Below are 19,279 nucleotides of genomic sequence, written 5' to 3'. Positions count from 1 at the left end.
CATTGTGAAGTTGGGCTTTTCGAAGTGATGAACCCGCACAGACCCACCGTCTCCTCCAGAAGTATAGTTCGTACCAGCCGGATAGACAGCAAGCCCAGTTCCATCTGTAAAATATCCTTAGAACGCGATCCGTTACTCCCAGGCTGTCAACCTCCTGCTCGAAGATATTAAATGCTAAAGGGTTGGCGGCCTTGCAGCGATGCAGCCTGAGTTGTGCATGACCTGCTAGAACCTGAGGAAATAGCTCGCCTATGAGTAAGACCCAAAACACACAAATTATTGGCTCACATCCGGTCTGTTGGCTATTAGTGATGCACCGTTCAGGAGGGTAGATCTCGTCGCCGTCGATTGTCCAAGCTGTGGTTAGTAGAAGTCAACACCTAAGATGTTCCTCATAATATGTGCCGCATTCGGATCAAAATTCAAAAATCGGTTCCTCGGACCTCAAATGGTAATTTATCGGTTTTCTACATAGCGTCAACTTGTTGGTGTACATAACTTGACCAGCACTTCTGCCATGTCAGCGGACGCCAGGGATATCAAGAGAGGTGCAAGTATAAAGAGGCGGAAGTCCAAAACAGAAGTCTCTGCGCCGAAACGAAACACAAAGCAGCTTGCAAAAGTCAAGCCACCCTCAGCAGCAAAACCATCGCATACAAACGACGACCTCGCAGAAAGCGAGGGTATGGAAGAGGAAGGAAGTGGAAGTGATGGCGAGGAAAACGATGAGGAGGCAATTCAAAAGCTAATGGAACTCCTTGGAGAAGATGGTTTAGACGATTTGGACGAGGGCTCAGCTGGTGACAGCGAGGAGGAGGAAGAGGTTGAAGAGGTTGAAGACGAAGAAAATCCTGAGGATGGGAGCGAAGCAGATTCAGATGGTTCAGAACATGAAGAGGTGGTGGCACTTGATGATCTCGAAGACGGTTATATTGATGAAGATGTGGTTCCAAAACAAAAAGTCGAAATCGACAACATCGTATGTGTCCATCCATTGATCGAGCGACATGCGAAGCTCATGACTTTTCTATCGCAGGTTGCTCTTCGTCGCATAAGAGAGGCAATTCGGCTCGACCCATCATTACCATGGACAGATACCCTCGCTATATCGTATCCTCAAGTAATAGAGGTCGATGTAGATGACGACCTCAATCGCGAGCTTGCGTTGTCAGTGTACTTTCCATTCCGCTTCGTTGATTAAAGCTCATTTTTTCATCCAGCTATAAACAAGCACTACACGCTGCTAATACTGCCCGCACGCTTGCTGCCTCTCATTCACTGCCTTTTACGCGTCCTTCAGACTATTTTGCAGAGATGGTCAAGTCTGACGCCCACATGGAGCGTCTTCGTTCACGGTTACTCGATGAACGCGCTGGAATCAAGAAGTCGGAAGAAAAGAGAAGAGAGAGGGAGGGGAAGAAGTTTGGCAAGCAGGTGCAGATGGAGAAGCTCAAAGAAAGAGAACGTAGTAAAAAGGACATGGAGGAGCGACTTAAAGGGCTCAAAAGAAGTATGTCTTGATTGCTGCTGAGACAATCAACTCACTAATGTCCTCGTAGAACGCAAAGGTGCCCTGGAAAATGCCGAGGCCGATGGCGCAGGTGGCGATGCATTCGATATCGCAGTTGAAGATGCCATTGCTGACAGGCCTGCTAAGCATGCCAAAGGCCCTGGTGGGAAGAAGATGGCGCGTAATGCACGCGATCAAAAATTCGGCTTTGGTGGTCAAGGCCGGAGGTCAAAACAAAATACCAAATCCTCTACGGACGATTTTGATTCTGCACCAGGAAAAAGGGGAGGACATAGACCGAAGGCAGGACGAGGGGGTGCAGGAGGTAGTAAGAGGCCGGGAAAAAGTAAACGTGTCGCCTCTAGGAGTCGTAAATAATACAGTGTATCTGTATCTAGCCTTTCAGCTGGTATGTACGTTTTCCCTAAGCATCTTTCTAGTCATGCTCCAATATGGATGAATACAATCCTTTGTTCCAGTGGAACAACACTTTTATCCACTCTCTTTGCAGCTGTATTCAAAGCCAGTGCTGCGTGCTCAGAATTTAGTCCCTCTGGTGAATTTTCGAGGAGGGCTTCATAAAAAGCCGAGACCATGTTGACCACGACAGCGTCATCCACAGCCCACATAGTTCCAACAACTCCCCTAAAACCAGCAAACTGCATCGCAGCAGCAAGATGCACAACTTCGTCTGGGGTTGTACGATCCCCAGCGGCAGTGTGGCACGCCGACAAGAATGCAAATTCCGAACACTGCACGGATTCGGATGGTGCGCGAACGATGTCCAAGAGCATCAGAGGTCCGTCGCTCATGGCAAAGCATGACTTGAGAGGGCGAGTCACATCTTGCTTCCCATGGCAGGAAAGGTGAACCCAAGGGCTTGAATGAATAGCGCGGAGGGACTCTGAGCGTGTTGCGCCTTCGCCGGTCATTCGTGTCATCGGAATGGCCGGCGCTAAGATGCTTTGAAGTGAGTCGAGTTCTTCATCAACGGTCCCGAGCTTTGCAAAACCACCAGTGGGTGCTGCCTGTCCTATCGCCAAAACCCGTGGCGGGGTCTTGTCGTTGATGACGTGACGTGGTTTTTGGCACCGCAGGAGGGCAGAAAGGGTTGGTGTGTACGATGAAACATAGTGATTTGGCAGACCTTTCTCTCCTCTCGAGAACGGGCCTGCCGCGTGGAGCGGGATGCTATTGAAACGGCCAGTGGGACACCACCATATCCTCGAACCTTTGGGAAGGTGAAGAGAGGATTCTAGTTTTTTGACCACAGGAAAGACGACAGTGTCCCATATTTGACGTAGTAACTCGGTAAGCTGCCTTTCTGTGGAACGTCCTCTATCGCGGTTGGTAGCAATGTCCCTGAACTGGGAAGACAATCGAAGGACATCAGATGCGTTGATGTCAGTCAGAGGGATATGGATTGGGTCGTGCTTGTGATGGACGATTACTGCATCACAGGAGTATCGGCTGGCATTGGTGATGATCACTGGCCCATTCTTTGCAGCTTCCTTAAGCTTAGAAAAGCTCGGTGCGAGAAGAAAGTCACCGAACCCGTCTACGAGCCGAATCTGATCTACTACACCGTCCCATTCCCGGAGGAGACATCGGTAGTGGTGTAACCCCTCTTCAGTCACAGCACCACAGGCTGCGTCTTCGAGAAGGGAGCTCAGCCTTAGAAACTCAGAGGCTAGTTGACAGTCATGTTCACCGGCGCTCTGCAAGTCATCCAGCGGCGTCCGGAAACGCGCGAGGTATGTCCATAGAAGACCTCGTCCGTGCTCCAGCATCTCCACGGCGAGTGTGACCAGCCCACGTCTGAGAGCACACGATGCGGCGTCTACAGCCAACGAAGCTGCGTATTTACGCACTATGCGATGTCGTGACTCTATGGATGGCATCATCGTGACATGGCGGTCGAACATGCTCAAAGCAATCTGGTGGGCATCCAGTGCTGACGAGTGCTTGTGTATCTCCGCTTCTTTAATCCATCGTAATGCAACGTCGAATTTTGGCAGCGAACCCCCGGATGTGTGAGTTGATGCCATTCTAAAGTACCGAAATGCTTCCTCCATGCGGTTTGTAGATTGCGGCGCCTTGGAGTAGGCACGAAGGTGGATACGGGAATACTCTTCCCAGATGTTGAGAAGGGACGGACAGCCAGGAGTGCACATACTGCGTGCCTCGTCAAGATGCTGAAATGCAGCTTGAAGCATGGCAGGGTCACCCTCAAGTTCGTATTTGAGACCTTTTGCGTGAGCTAGCACCACATGAGAGGACAATCTATAGTCATTGCCTCCTTCACGTAGTTCCAATGCAGAAGCACCTAGCTCCAATGCCCGGTCCAGGTCCTTGGCATCATTGTGGTACACGAAACGTGTCGTAAGAGATGAGGCGAGATTGTGAAGCAACAACGGCCGACGATACCCTTCTGGGCTAAACTGGAGCGCTTCAGAGTAGTACTCGATGCATAGGTCGAGATGATGTGGGTTTTCCCACTCGTTAAACAGTTTGCAAGCGACGTTGGCAAGGTTGTTTAACAAATCAGCACGCTCTGGATGTGATGGAGGTCGCAGGCGGAGGGCCTCGCTGTAGCGGTCTACAGCTGCATCAAGGTCATCAGGATCCCCCTGAAACGCAAACCGGGACTGGAGGGCATTCCCAAGCGAGCATAATGTATCAGAGCGATGGGGATGAGACGGCGGCAAGACATGTAGTGCTTCATAGTGATTTTCGATGGCTGTTTCCAAGTCAACTATGTCACCGGTGCGTTCAAAACGCTTGCGGAGGGTGGTCGCAAGGTTATCGAGCAATGTGGAGCGATCTGGATGGTTTCTGGGGCAAATCTCGAGCGCTTCATGAAAGTAACTCAAGGAGATGTCAAGGTCTGCTAGAGACGCTTGCAGTTCGTAACGGGTCATGATTGCACTCGCGAGATTACTGAGGGCATGGAGGCGCCCTTTGTGCTCCGCTGGACATAGTTCAACAACACAACCATAGGACTTGATGGCTTGCTCCAAGTCATCAGTGCTCCCGAGCTTTTTGAAGCGAGAAATTAAGCCGTTCGCAAGGTTATTGAGCAGGACGGAACGGTTTTGATCTTCGGAGGATATCTTATCGAGAGCTGCTGTAGAGTAGGCAATGGATGATGTGAGATCTGGAGCGTCACCTTCCTGTTGGTAGCGAAAGAAATGCGCGAGGGATAGATTCCCAAGCACAAAAGTGGGTGCGTTGGATGCATCGAAGTTGACTACAGACTCATATAGGTGAATAGCTTGGCTGAGGTCTCTGACGTTCCCCTGATGAGAGAAGCGAGTGACCAGTGTATCGGCGAGGGCAACCAGCCATGCTTTATGTGTAGGATCGGTTTGATCGGAGACACATGCATATTGCTCAATTGCGAGATCAAGGTCTGGTTGGTTTGCGTGGAGCCCAAAGCGCTTCATGAGCATTTGAGCATGCTTGACGTGCATGATGGGGACATCAGGACTGTCTGGCGTTTGAAGGTCAATGGCCACACGGTGACAATCGATGGCAATGTCCAAGTCGGCAGTATCACCAACGAGATCGAAACGCCGAGACAGTGCAGTACCCAGCTTCAAAAGTTGGTTACTTCTGCTGCATTGAGAGTCAAGGACATCTTCAGTGAGGGCTGCGTTGTAATGACCAATAGCTAGCTGAAGGGCTTGCAGATCACCCTGATCTCCAAACAGGGTATACAGCTCGTCTCCAATGGCGGTATGATCTCGAACAGGCTAACGGGACATTGTAATCAGTTTCAGGCGGTTTAGATCACGTCCACTCACATCATCATCTTCGGTGTTCGCCATCTCAGAGATGGTCATCAGCGAGGCTAACGGTACTACGGACCCGGCCGGGTTGAGCTCAGGGCACTTAAATTTGACTTACGTAGTATTAATTCTGAACTTCTGCAAGATCAGACGCATCTCTCTGCATTTAATGTGACCCTGACTATGTACAGATGTGCGTCTACTTCGTCGTCTGTGACGGTTCACTTGAGTGTGATCAGCTAAACCGTCTTGGAGTTTTTGTGGCAACGATAGAGTTGGAGTATACCGTATGGCTGTCGCGGCAACGTTAGTTCGGACTTCGGTATCGAGACATAAGTATGTTCCTTAAATTCCCACGACTGTTTCCCTTGGACCATCTGCTTTGTCTTCACTGCCCAAGGCGTCGAGTTCGCCTTATCACTAATTTCCGCTCGCTGTTCTCCACAGCGAGGACGCTCTCAAGTTTCTTTTATTTTCTCTTTGTGGTTGATGATTAGCCTCTCAGGCTGTGATGACGCCGCGCCCACTCATTTCTTCTTCTTCGAGGCGTCCTTTGTCCGCCATCTTCCTGGGATCGTTACCACCCAAGGAGCAGATCTTTCCTGACTTTCCTGAGCCTCCAGAAAGCCCAGTTGCAGTGTCAAGTTCATCTGGTCTTCCTTCACCACCCGCAACCAATTCAACGGGAAGCGGTTCAACAGGTGACAACAAGAGTGCAACCGCGGGCAGTCTACGCCAGCGACCTGCCTCGTATGCCAGCAGCGTAAACATGACCCACCGTAATTATGACACACCCAGCACACCCGCAAAATCTTCCAGAAATATTGACGACGATGACGACGACGAAAATGATTATTCAAATGAAGAAGATGACACCGCTCGCCTTGACCGTAGTCATTCAGTAAAGATTCCTAACGAGAACCTCGTGGCCTTGCAACGAGTTAAAAGCCTTGCTGAGCGCAACCGCATGGTACGTGCTCCTTTGGTTCCTTGACGCTCATTCTAATTGAAGCCTACCCTTGGTAACTTGCACGTGTTGTATGTTATTGTCGTAATTTGAATTGCAACAACTCTAACCTCACCTTTTCGTCCTCGCGACTTTCCATGTTTTATACCTGGAAATATGCTATCTGACCTTGCTACCTTTGATTCTTCTTAACACAGGCTTTGAACAAGCTTTCTTCCTTTTCCCATCTAAGCACTCCGTCCCCTGCAGTTTCCCGTGCAACTTCCCGTGCATCTCGATCCCCGCTTCCTCCTATCCATGCATCCTCGTCCTCATCTTCCTCTTCTGCAGCCTCCCGAATTTCCTCCCATTCCCACTCGCATTCTGCCCCTATGACAAGACAGTATGATAGAGCACTTTCTGGCTCTGAAACAGAACGTGAAAGTCAGCGTGCTCCAACTCCCTCGTACTCTAGTTCGCATTCCAATTCTCGCTCCTATGGCTCTTCATCTCCAGAACGTTTATCAACGCCTCCTCCAAGCACTAGTACAAGAGAGCGCCGCACATCTGCTCCTGCCTCACCGATTAGATCTCGACAATCTTCTCCTGCGCCCTCGCATACTCCTCGGAAACGAGTATCTATCGCCAGTGCATTATCTGTGCATAGAGATGACGCATCTTACGACGTGACGAGCGCTGCGCTAGCTGCCGTAGCATCTTCACGACGGAGTCCAACAGGTACAGGTAGCGTTAACCGACGTTCGCGGCAACCGCTTCCAAGGGAATTCAGAGACGGTGATCGAGCCCGTACTTCGGATGGCAGGGTAACACAATTTATTGTCGTTTCCTTGACTCCCGCTGACAGACAGACTTCACAGACTTCCCTTGAGCCTATGACACCACTTCACAACTCGCATCAGGATAGCAATGCCAACACCTCTCGCAGAACTTCTTCGTACGCAAATCCCAATCCTCAATACTCGCCACGCGGTGCTCGTGCCAACCGTTCATCAACCGTTCGCGAACTAACACGCCGCCACCAAACGCGTTGGCTATCGGACGATGTTCCCAGCCTTCCAGATTCTGGTCGCAAACAAACACAACGCGGCGGCAGCGCCGAAAGCACCCTGGGAGCTGGAGGACGTCTGGTTGGTGAAGGCCTACGTGCTGCTGGCATAGGTATGCGGAACGGGACCCAGGCGAACGATGACGTCTTTGCGCACAGCAATGACTCGCATGTTCCTTTACGTCGCACACGGACGGCTGGCTCTAACACCCGTCGAACCGTCGAGTGGGAGGATGAAGATAGAGCGACGGATGACAGGAGTCGGGCAAGTGGCTCGAGTAGCGCGCGACTCAGTGAAGGTGCAGGTCCCTTCACAAGGCCACATCTGTCGTCAGATCCGAGCAGAGCATCATCTGCACTTTTGGTTGAACGAGATTCGAGAGGGGGGCGCACAGCTTCTTCAAGGCCAGCAACCTCGATGGCAGAGTTCTATCATGGGGAGGATGGAAGTGCTGGGAGGGGCGCGGCATTTTTGCCCCGCTCCAGACGGCAATACTCGGGCATTGAGCGACAACCTTCGGGGGAATCGCCTGGCATCCGTCCGCTTCCTCCTCAACAAGTCCCAGCAGTACCAACACCACCAGACAGATCACGTAGCGGCACACTTACTCGACGTCATACCGCAATGACACCTCTTGGGAACGGGTCGGTTTCTAGTCTTCACAGCCACCAACAGACTGCGGAGCATACTAAGCTCATGCTAGAGTCTTTGACCATGTTCGAGAACATTTTGTCCCGTCTGCCAAATCAGTCTACGTCTGTGCCAGATCTGTTCCGCAGCGCAGAGACCATCGTTCTTGCTTCCGAGAAGTTGAATGCGTTGTTGAGAACGGGTACAAATCGAGCGCTAGAGCAACAGATTGAGGCCGAAATGGATGATGAGAGATCGGGCGAGATACCCACGGGTGAAATCTGGAGGAGGGTGGGAGGGGAGTATCGCGAGAGCCTGCGTGTGAGCGACGAAGTCGTCCGAACGATCACAGGGTTTTTACTTGGAGTCGGCAAAATTGTGAAGGAGGCATCCGCTGGTGCTTTGAATGATCCCGGACCACAGCACTCGAGAAGCGGCCCTAGTGATGACGTTTCCCGCCGAACACCCGAAATAGATAGGAGCAGTGATAGAAGTCGACAGGATGGAAGGAGGAGTGTGGAGTCAAGACAGAGTTGGGAGCCTTCTGCCCCCACTGCTGACTTGTCTAGAAGGCTAACTGGCCACGGTGAAGGAGTTGTCGCACGGCCGCCTTCGTCAAGAGACCGTGACCCAGATCAGGATCAGCCCTATTCGTCACGCAATTCCTTTCCTCTCCCTCCGCTGCCGCTGTCTGCTACGCGTAGGCTTTTCACACCGCGAGAACAGCGTGATCATCAAATGACGTCAAATGCACTCGCTTCTTATAATATTTCATCCGATATTGTTGATCTTTCCCTGGAGTATGAGCCCTCACCAACCCCTGCTGCTCGGGGTGTGCCTGCGGGCCACCAAAAACCACTTCCATCTCTTGCCATCCCCCCTCCTCTCCCCACCTTGCCTTCTGAATCGCTTATGGGCAGGTCGACGAGCAGTTTACTGGATAAAAGCAACCATCGCAAACCATCTGCCACATCCACTGCTACTATCCGAGGGCTTCCCCTGCCATTCGCCAATCCGACTACCGCTGTAACTACCCATACGGTATCTAACTCCCCTGAAAACTCAACTTTCCCTCTAACCCGCGCCGACTCCAAAGACTCCGTTCGTTCGTCTGTAACCTTCTCGCGTCCTTCTGAAGTATCACTATCTGCGCTACAACAACAACACATACGGGACGAGGCACGCAGGAAGGCCACTACCTCCTCTTCTAACACTGCAGAAGACGCAGATGTTCCTCCGGCACCTTCGCCTGCTCAAGTCCGTTCTCCACTTTCTGGTTCAGAGACGGAGCGAGATACTCGCCGGCGGACGCTTGGTGTACGAGCAGCTCGTATGTCATTGGACAGTATTCGTGACGAAAGGGAAGGTGACAATGGGGGTCCTCAGTCACGCACCGTCACTATACCTTCGCAAAGGCGGGAGAGGCGACGGACTGTGACTGAGGTGTTTGCATAGCGATTGTAGGGTCATTGTGCGTGTGTTTCCCCGCCTCTTTCTAAAGTAAGTCCAATTGACAACTGTTGGTGACTACTTACTGATGACTGGGAAAGAATTCTGGGTTGTAATCTTTTCTTTTCCGCCATTTGTGCATTATATCCCCGGCACTCATATCGACTACATGGACTCTTTCCGCGAGCATTGCCCGATTCCTCCTCTCATTAACTTTATTCTTGGTCCCATACCCTTGCCCTGGCAGGCTCTCCGATTGATTTTTTTGTCTGCTGTCTCTCCTCTTCTCGCTGTTTGTTTATCTTGTCTTGTTATACAATGTGCCTTACACTGCACGTAAGTTCTTATGTCCTTGGCTACGAGTATACCATGCACGAATATGATACGTCCTCCGTCGAAACACTACTGGTATTCTTGAAGATTATCGTAGAGCTTCCTAATTTTATCCTGATTGGCCAAATGCATATTGTGAATTAGTTGAGTTGTTTTGAATGCTACGCTTGTGCTATTCTCCCAATGCACTTCGTTGATGGGTTAGGAACGATGACGGCGTAGTTTAGCAGTCATATTTCAAACTCCGCGGACTGAGAGCCGTGTCCAGCACTGATAATCATATTTCAAACCCCAGTCAAGCCTGGTTTCGCTCCACTGGGATTTCGATTAGCGCTCGTATACAGCGACAGCCCCAGTGGGAGCCGTGTCTAGCACATCATATTCCAAATCCCAGCCAATCACGAAGCTCAGCGGAAAGAGCTCCTTCGCCCCTGTCTGCTCGTGGTAGACTGTCATAGGTAGGTTGTGACTGCATACTGATATATTGTGTCTATTCATCTGCCACCACTAGTAATTTATTTTATGGTTATCAGGCCCGAGCGATCAATTGGTTGGCGTCCTCGTTTATCATCGACTTAAAAGAAAGACTCGAATCAAGCCCTTGTATCAGTACGGTGCTAAAATTGTCCATTCGGTATTTGCTTCGAGGCTCGCGAGCTTTCACAAAGAAGTCGCTCGGATAGAGGCTATCAGATATAGGGAGAGTTTGGTGGCGCTCTGTGAAAGCAAATACATCTATTAGCGTTGTAGCAAATTTGCATTCGACGAGGGCGCATCTCGGTGCAGGCCAAGGTACCGCCGTCGCTCCATGCAGCATAAAAACGTTCAGTCGACGCAACATGTTTGTATGTATTTGGTGGGTGTGAAATTTGAGCGTCCCAAGGTCCTCTAACCCTAACCACGACAGCCACAGTTGTCACTGCGTAAACTTCTATGTATTAATCGCAAGCTAAGCTTTGTCGGGCAGCAATATTGTATGTACTCTGTTTGTCCTCCTTTGAGCTGATGGCCTTGATTCTTGGGTCTTGTGGTATCCCAATTTGAGCGTAGCTCCGGCCTCATTGGCAGGGTCAACCACTCACTGCATGAATCCCCTGCTTTCTGTGCGGGTTTTTCGCTGCAGGCACGCGAACTATGCCGTTCACGAGCCTGCCATTTGACAGATATGAACTTTGTCTCTACAAGGTATGGTACGGCTAGCTGACAAGGCCGAACTTACCAGATTGTCTTCTGTAGCTGGAAACGCTAGACAACAATCCGTGAGGTGTAGTGACAGGTCACGGTAAATATATAGTTGAATATATTCATATTCAGTGGATGCAAACGCGTAATTAAAAATACATCTGATCCCCTGTCAGATCGATCCAGCTGCATTTCAGCTGTATCTTATTTTTCAACAGTTGGTGGATCGTAAAGTATATCACACTGAACTTCTATGATAGGTCGAAGCCTCCGGGACACAATATATGTTATTATCTGCTCCTCAGTGGCTCAGCTATGTATAGTGGCCGTTGGGGCTATTCCACGTTCAGGCGCTCCTCGGCTAAAGATATCCGTCCTCCCAAAAATATATTCGACGTCCTTCTCAACTCCCAGATATCAGACAAAAAGCGCTCCTGATCGGCTAGTCTTGGGAATGTTTATGGTTCAAGACCTTGTGCTTTAACTCCACGTACTATGCTACTAATTACAGTTACACACAAGTTACGCATGTATTGAATATCCTTTAATGCCGAATCACACACCACATTCGCAAGCAAACGTGCATGTTCTCCTATTCCAAGTTTCCGGGACAGGAGAAGAATGAAAATGTCGATCAGAACGGCAGAAAGCATTGATGTTCCCAGCTTGCTGGTTTACAGGGGTCGGTGAACACCAATTCCGGTTGTGCGGCTGGTTCTCTGTCCGCTACCCCGCCCAGTGAAGCTCGGATCCCTGCAGATCTAGTTCCAAAGACCCCAGCAAGTTCCTTCGAGTTGTCGCATCAAGAACATCGGTTTTAATGCGATTGCCGACCTTCGGCGTTGGGACTGCTTTATGGGTAAGAGCGCATTTTTTTTCAACTGTCTGGAAGATCATCTCACTGACACACGAAGTTGATTGACAATTTGACTGCTTTGTTACGTTTTTGCGAGTGGTCCAGGCTGGAAGACACAGACGTTTCTTATCGCTACCTTCGAAGCCGATTGACGGTTTGACCGATTCATGGGTGGAGAGCGCGTTTTTGCGGCTGGCTGAAAGAGCCGGACAGTGCTTATCGCGGAACTTTACTGTTGATTGATCAGGTTTGATTGCTTTTGGGTGGAGAGCGCATATTTGTGACTGGCGAACGACGAAGTCAGTACTTATCGTCACTGCCACCATGATTCATACACGAGCTCCCAATTAATTCACATGACGTCAATGACTCTCCCGCTTCCAAGAGAGAGACCGTAGTATTAGTGCTCCACAAGAGAAACGTCACAGCTCATGAATACACGAATGGATGACGTGAAAGCGAGTAACTGGATATGTCCAGATCTTTCTTGTAGACAGATAAAGTTCCGTTTGGAGTGGCAACAGGGTCCGATTGCATCTTCGCGAAACAGTCAAATCGAGCTACTTACCGAGAGGAGCGAAGCTGACTGGGCGCATCTGACGCAAGCAGAGATACGTGTTTGACGAATTGCTTCCCCTACGCGCGCGCTATTAGATAGGCAATGTTTATGCCGTTAGGCACAAAGAAAGAGATTTGCGAACCTTTTGAACGAGGGTCCTGAAGGATTCTGCCAGTCCTGCCACGGTGGACCAATCCAACTAGTTACATGGTTTGAAATCACATGTGAGAACACTTGGCTACATCAGGTTCTCGCGAACAATGGGATATATCGTGGCGAAAGTGGTGATGCTGTAGCACGAAGTCGAACTCCTCGGAAGTGGATCTTCAGAATCCGTTAGGGAACGTTGACCAAATCAGTTGACACCAGACTAAGTAGATGACCAGCGTAATTAGAGCGACCTTATCGGTTCGCTAGTCACCTGTAATCATTATCTGGAGGCGCTGCTGAGCGCGTCGATGAGGAGTGATAAGGGATGTCACCACGTTAGTTGTCCCGATGCAGAGACAGATACAGCACGGCCCGCACGGAAATAAATGTAACAAATATAGATAGACTTCGCGAAAATGCACTGCTTTCAGGCCACAAACAGTGAGCGTGCGGGAGCCAGTGCAATTACGCGGCTCAGACTCCTTTCATGTCTCCCATGAGGTCGCATGATGTGAAATGATAGGCAACTTGAATTGATAAAGGAGATACGATCATTGTGGAAACTGAGGAAACCTACCGTAACGATAACTACCAATGGTAGCCCTTGGGGTTTCACGTTCAGAGCACGAAATATATATCAATATGACATGTCTGTCTCAGAGACTTGTCGTGATACAGAGCTATGATTGTATGTGGAGCGTCATTGTGTTCGCTCGTGCCTCCCGTTTCACTGGATGTGTCCGATGGGGAACTCCCTGACAATAGAAGACATTGGTAGGAAGATAAATTTCACGTAGCGGCCGTAAAGATATGATGAGATCAATATATGATATGAATTAGTTTGAATGTGGAATGCGACGAGAAAGAAATAATTACGGGTCCTGGGTTGCCCGGAGGGCCGTGACGAATGACAAGATGTGTCACGTTAGTTGACCTAATCTGGAAGTAAAGGTCCCAATTTTTTGTATGTATACCCGGGGGCGCAACATTGATTCTTTATCGATCACAAATATCTCCCTAATTAGGCAACTCTTCAAGTTCACTTCACCCTTTTGGAACCGCTGTCCCTTGTCGTCCTACCCAAGCCCAGTCGTACATGTCCGGTATTCGGCAACTGTCAATGAACTTAGGACACTACCGTGATGAAACGGGCACCATCTCTTAGTGTGGTGTGAAATTGGCAATCTTCTCTGTCAAGGCAACTCCACTGCTGCAGCTTCTAGTAATTTTTTTATCCCTTGACGTCACAAGGAGATGCGAAAGTATATAAGATGGGGTCAACAGTCGACTAAAAGTCAAGTCATTAGCCCCTTCACTTCAGCCTTTCATACCTTGTCTCGGTATACCTCGATACCCACCCTCCTCATAGACTCATAACCATCACCTTCTTGAACGAAATCATAATGTCATCTCACACATTCTACGTCGACGCTGTCTTGTTCGACATGGTGTGTATTTTCTTTCATTGGGATTCCAAATCTAACTCGGCCAGTGCATTACAGGACGGTACCCTCACAGACTCTATTGCAGCTGTCGAGGCAGCTTGGGGTAAAGTCGCCAAAGACATTGGTCAAGACCCCGCTTACGTTATTGCCGCAACCCACGGCAAGCGCGCCGTCGACAATCTCGCCCAATTTAAGCCGCATATCAAGGCACATGAGATGGACGATGAGGTTCAAAATTTCGAGAACACCATTCTCTTCTTCGCCGATGCTTACAACATGCACGGACCCGGCTCCCAGCCCAGCTCTCCTACGAGCTCGCCGTTCTTGAATTCCCCTCTTAGCTCCGGTTACGCGACCCCTGATCTTTCCATTTCCCCAAGTAGTTCAGCCCCTTCTTCTCGTGCATCATCATTCGTTTCACCCCGCCGGCCATCATTTGCCAGCAAGCTGAATAACATGCTGACTATGTCGGTTGTACCCGAAGCTTCCGTCTACGGTCAGGGTCCCCAATTCGAGGACTCCATCATGGAGGAAGATCAACATGACATCGTCATGTTCGAGGCGAATCAGAAGAAGCACGTCCTCGAGGCTTGGCAACAGGAAGCAGCAAGTGTTGATCGCTCAGTCCGGATTTTGCCCGGTGTGAAGAGAATGATAAGTTCCATTCCCGAAGGCCGTTACGCCGTCGCCACCTCTGGTGCAAAAACATATGGTATGTGGATTTCTATTTGCGATCAAGTATAATACTTATCATCACTATAGCATATGGTTGCATGACTCGCGTTGGCATTACCCCGCCCAAGATAACCATTACTGCAGATGACAAGCGTCTCAAGGCTGGCAAGCCTGCCCCAGACCCATTCCTTCTCGCTGCCAGCGAACTCGGTTTTTCTGCGAAAAACTGTGTCGTGTTCGAGGACTCCCCAAGTGGGATCCGCGCAGGTGTGGCTAGCGGTGCCACTGTAATCGCCGTGTGTACCAGCCATGAGAGGAGGCAGATCGAGAACGCTGGTGCCCACTTTTTGGTGGAAAACATGGAGAAAGTGAAGTGCGAGCCGTGTGCGGACGGCAGACTGAAGTTCACCGTGCAGCTATGATTATTCTCGACTGTATCCCTATCTTGACTTTCCTTCAGTGGAAAGGCCGCGCTACCATCTTCCCTTTTTATTTCCATCTGTACGACATGATTCTTATTCAGATCTGCACTCCACTTCGGGATGCTTGTACACGTACAGAGTACTTGAATACTCTTGTAATTTCGAATAGAATTCTCAATCTAGCGGCGCCGCACGCACTCCAGTTCGACGACAACATCATATCAGATTCGAGGGACTGATCGTGAATAGTACTGGATGATAGCAATTTCGATTTCAATCTCTTTACCTTTGCAAGGTACTGGTCCTCGGTGAAGAAGGCTACGTTTTCATCGAATCCTAGCACTACTGCATACTACTGGTGGATAAGTGGGTGGATGCGTTTTGAACTCCTGAATTGCACTGCGCACAACTCGCTGGAAATCTCCTATTCCAAATTGTAAGTACTACCAATAAGTAGAGTCTTGTACACCAACACCGTCGGACTTGGAGATCTCAGTCCCGATTGATGGAAGAAGACCAGAAGCCTCCACGAGATCAAATCGCAAAATACTGTTTAACGGAAACCGATGAAGTCGGCATCAGGCTGGAAGATGAAGCGCTACATAATAAATTTGAGATATTACGACTTGAGCGTACCAAAGCAAAGGTATTATAGTGGGTATCTCCCTGTCTTGTTCCTGCCCTCTGACAGCAAGCTTTATCCAGTTCCATCCATCAAACCGTTGACCGCGCCTCTAACTCTTCTTCCCACTAGCAGCGACCTCATCCAAAAACGCATTTGAAAGCTTGACGCACTGCTCATAGACCTCCGTGAACCCATCCTGCACGCGCCATTTCTGAGACCAATTCTCTCTTAATGATGACAATGAGACACTCACCAATCCCCCATAATACGGATCCTGAATCGGCTTGTTATCTGGCAGGTAAGAGCCCCAAAGCTTCACTATCGCTTTCGATCCTTTACTATGACCGACATGTCGCTCCAACGCACGCAAGTTAGAACCATCAGCTGCGAGTATGTAGTCAAAGGATGTGAAATCCGAAGCGCGGACTTGTCGCGCAGAGTGGGATATAGGAACGTCTTTCTGCAGGTGGCACAGTGATAGTACTCCTACATATTAAGATGCTGGGTGAGGAAAGGAGCATACCATGCCGCATACTTCGATAGTCCTACGGTTTACGATAGTCCGGTGGGATCATACGAGAGTACAGGTGCTTACTCACCGTTCGTCGGGATCTTCCCCGATATGTGCTGCAGCTGTGCCGGCGCTGTCAACGTGGATATCGGTGATGCCGCGTTTGAGGGCTTCGTTGCGGAGTACGGCTTCTCCCATTGGAGAGCGGCAGATGTTGCCGAGGCAGACGATGAGGACTGAGATTGTCATCTGTTGGCTTAAGGTTGGGGTGGCGAGTGAAGGGTCTTATCAGTTTGTTATCAGTTAAGAAGCGTTGCGCAGTCTTCCTTCTATGGTATGGTGTCTAGGATTATCAGGCGCTTGGCAGACGCTCAAGCGCTCACATGCACACGTGGTTCATTGAATTCATTAGAGGAAACTATGTTACGCCATAAAGCAAAGAGTACACATGTAGTTAGTACCAGTAAAACATCTTGTAGAACAACTCTACTGGTCTCTCTATCCAAATCGAAGGAAGGCCCATCTGTAAATTGACCAACGCCACTGATCATCATTTGCTCACTCTCACCACAGGCACATCTGCATTCCTGTGCGTTCCTAACTAAAGGAATGACTCGTGATCATAATCAATTCCAAGTCGGCAACCCAACGTGTTCGATCAATGTCAATATTACATGTTGATCTATAGATTCCGCGTGTCCCAGAAAAAAAAAACAAATAACACATACTATGTACAACATTTGCGACTGGATTTGTAGCAGTCACTCCCAATGAAAACATGGATAAAAAGGGGCGTCGGATGATCGAAGGTGAGAACAGTAGGGGTTAGTCTTCAATGGGATGCTGGCACTGCATCCAGAATGGACCTGAGGTCGGGTATTAGTAGCTGATGTGAGAGATTGACCTGAAGATAATCTGTACACACCAATAGGATCCTGTAGATCATGCAAGGTCGTAGACCAAGCTCCAAGAACTCCATATTGAGAACGGATGTTGCCCATAACAATCGCTTCACCCCTGTTTTAGAGTATGTGGTTACCAAATGATGAACAGTAAGCGCGAGGACCATACCACCACACTGGCTGGTCTCCGTTACCAGCGACCTGTACCCGGTCTCGGCGTCAGCAAGAACAAATTGACTTGACTGGTGAAACTTACAAAGTGCCATCGTATCTGGTTGTCAGGCGTGAGTTTGACGTAGCCGACGATGGAGAAATTGCCATCCATCTCTCCTACGTAGTTGATTATGGGCCGTGCCGGGTGATCCGGGTCTTCCTCGACATTGATCACGCGGAAAAATATGTCTATTGCACTGAATGTCTCTTGTAACTCTCCCTCTTCGAATATAGTGAGATCAAGTGGCTCGTCCTCTGGTATCTGTAAAATTTCCGTCAGATGGGACAATAATTACAGGCAATAAGAACATACATTGGGATCGTTGTAAACTGAACGGGAGCAATGTGCCACGTCAGAGACAAATTGAAGAACAAGAACATTGATGGCTTACTTAGTAACTCCCGATGATCCATGAAACAATAAGAGATGTGCCACAAGCCTTCGACGCCAGCCCAATCAGTCTCGCGGTTCATATTCAGGCTGGGTGGTATGACAGCCTGACAGAAAGTCAGGCTCAGAGAGCAACCCTCAAAAGCAAGTCCTTCATCTCCTCCCTCTCCACCAACGCGCTAGCGAAGACGTGTGCGAGCTTCTGCATATGCACCCAATTGACTACTCCACTCCCATCTTGCATAAAAGGCCCAAAGCTGTTTGAGGACTGGTAGTTGCGCTGACTGTACACATACGCTCGGGATACTACTCTCTTCGTTGGCAAAGCGTCTATGTCAGTCAGCCCAAACCATGTGTGCAAGCGTGCGCGCAGCTGTTCTTCTTCATGCGAATGGCTTTCCAGATCTAGGAACGCGCCGTCCTGCAAGAGCGCCTGCATCCACAACACATTACGGGACGTCGGCTCGCTCTCAGAGGAAGGTAGAGGCGGTACGTTGGTCACCATGTCAAGCAGGGTTCGTAGCACCTGACATCTTTCATCTGGTCGACAGACAGTAACATCATTCACGACTGTCCTTGCGCGAATGATGCGTTGTAGTTCCTCCCTCCATTTGATGTCAGTCCGGCGTTTGCCGAGGTAGGTGACCGCCTCACGGGGGTCATCAAATGGTTGCGCCAAGTAAAGAGCTCGCCAGAAATGCTCATCACCGGCAGAGTAGACGAGCCCGCGGAGGAGTCGACACACTTGGGTTGTACTTGCGACGTCAATGGGGTCCGAAATAACCAGAATGTGCTCTAATACTTCAAGCGGCAGGTCGGTTATGCAAGCGGGGTCAGAAACCATTGGACAACGTCAAGCCGGGGTTGGTGAGAGGACGTCAAGGACGACCAGAGGAAGGGCTGGCTACACGAACTTCGGGGTCGTTCAACTGGGTTGGGAAGGAAGAGTTTTTGGGGGATCATGATATGGTTCAATAAACACTGGAAAAAATTCTTTCACTATCGGGGGTCGTGTGTAGCATGCTCTGAATCGAGCAACTTACTAAAATCAATAGAAATTATTTTCGATGTGGAAGTGATCATTCTCCTCCCTGAGTGTGTGTACACTATTTTACTCGAGGGCACGATGTGATTCCGGCATCAATAATTTGGCACTAGCGGCTTAGGGGTGACCGGATGATGATCACTGCCGGGGTATGCATACTTTGACATCACAAATGTTATACGGCAGAAACTGGAGAGTAAGGCTACTGTACTACACCCTCAGCCTGATGAAATCTCGTCTGAAATGGTTGAGCGGTCATCTCGAAGCGTTATAATGTCTGTGGTACCCGACCCGCATTTCGTCATCATACCTCGGCTCCCAGTAGTGGGCATACTGATGCGGTATATCGTCTTGCGCACTTGTCGGCGCTGGGTTAGGAGGGACGGAGAGCTAGAATTCATAGAGCCCCTTTTGGAGCTCCCCCTGCGTTGCCTTGGTAGCACAGCGCGTGGTATGTACAGCAATGGGATCGAATGCGGCACGGCGACAGAGAGGGAACGACCAAACGAGAGATCACAGAAAATATAGATGTACTGCTCACAGCGTCTGGCGCGCAGCACGGCGGTATCGAGGTATT

At 49.7% G+C, this 19,279-nt stretch overlaps 6 protein-coding genes across 6 annotated transcripts; 4 read left to right on the top strand and 2 right to left on the bottom strand.

Annotated features, from left to right (window-relative positions):
- Positions 1–685: 685 nt before the first annotated feature.
- Positions 686–1,888, top strand: BJ212DRAFT_1268830 (eukaryotic rRNA processing protein EBP2-domain-containing protein; the record flags this gene model as incomplete). The annotated part of the gene is made up of 4 exons (XM_041330755.1): positions 686–979; positions 1,037–1,167; positions 1,221–1,510; positions 1,560–1,888. The coding sequence occupies 4 exons, from the start codon at positions 686–688 to the stop codon at positions 1,886–1,888; spliced, it is 1,044 nt and encodes a 347-aa protein (XP_041194596.1).
- A 62-nt stretch (positions 1,889–1,950) lies between these two features.
- Positions 1,951–5,629, bottom strand: BJ212DRAFT_1497773 (CHAT domain-containing protein; the record flags this gene model as incomplete). The annotated part of the gene is made up of 3 exons (XM_041341551.1): positions 5,317–5,629; positions 4,033–5,265; positions 1,951–3,840 (listed from the first exon to the last, which is right to left on the bottom strand). Exons 1-3 carry the CDS (start codon positions 5,353–5,355, stop codon positions 1,951–1,953), a joined length of 3,162 nt encoding a protein of 1,053 aa, XP_041194595.1. The 5' UTR covers positions 5,356–5,629.
- A 33-nt stretch (positions 5,630–5,662) lies between these two features.
- On the top strand, positions 5,663–6,453 carry BJ212DRAFT_106326 (uncharacterized protein). Its single transcript, XM_041328968.1, has one exon. The coding sequence runs from the start codon at positions 5,813–5,815 to the stop codon at positions 6,293–6,295; it is 483 nt and encodes a 160-aa protein (XP_041194594.1). The 5' UTR covers positions 5,663–5,812; the 3' UTR covers positions 6,296–6,453.
- A 1-nt stretch (position 6,454) lies between these two features.
- BJ212DRAFT_106327 (uncharacterized protein) lies at positions 6,455–9,887 on the top strand. The gene is made up of 4 exons (XM_041328969.1): positions 6,455–6,691; positions 6,764–7,071; positions 7,126–9,415; positions 9,641–9,887. The coding sequence occupies exons 1-3, from the start codon at positions 6,640–6,642 to the stop codon at positions 9,397–9,399; spliced, it is 2,634 nt and encodes an 877-aa protein (XP_041194593.1). The 5' UTR covers positions 6,455–6,639; the 3' UTR covers positions 9,400–9,415; positions 9,641–9,887.
- A 3,601-nt stretch (positions 9,888–13,488) lies between these two features.
- Positions 13,489–15,227, top strand: BJ212DRAFT_1460192 (HAD-like protein). The gene is made up of 3 exons (XM_041338907.1): positions 13,489–13,921; positions 13,976–14,630; positions 14,681–15,227. The coding sequence occupies exons 1-3, from the start codon at positions 13,877–13,879 to the stop codon at positions 15,013–15,015; spliced, it is 1,035 nt and encodes a 344-aa protein (XP_041194592.1). The 5' UTR covers positions 13,489–13,876; the 3' UTR covers positions 15,016–15,227.
- A 1,008-nt stretch (positions 15,228–16,235) lies between these two features.
- Positions 16,236–18,501, bottom strand: BJ212DRAFT_1446459 (uncharacterized protein; the record flags this gene model as incomplete). The annotated part of the gene is made up of 7 exons (XM_041338251.1): positions 16,236–16,273; positions 17,077–17,168; positions 17,223–17,254; positions 17,310–17,528; positions 17,580–17,596; positions 17,659–17,794; positions 17,830–18,501. The coding sequence occupies 7 exons, from the start codon at positions 18,499–18,501 to the stop codon at positions 16,236–16,238; spliced, it is 1,206 nt and encodes a 401-aa protein (XP_041194591.1).
- Positions 18,502–19,279: the final 778 nt, after the last annotated feature.

The sequence above is a fragment of the Suillus subaureus genome (assembly GCF_016647635.1).
Source record: "Suillus subaureus strain MN1 chromosome Unknown BJ212scaffold_11, whole genome shotgun sequence".
In the NCBI taxonomy this organism is placed as follows: domain Eukaryota; kingdom Fungi; phylum Basidiomycota; class Agaricomycetes; order Boletales; family Suillaceae; genus Suillus; species Suillus subaureus.
The sequence above is the reverse complement of the archived record's forward strand: the minus strand, read 5'-3'. Positions and strand labels throughout refer to the sequence as shown.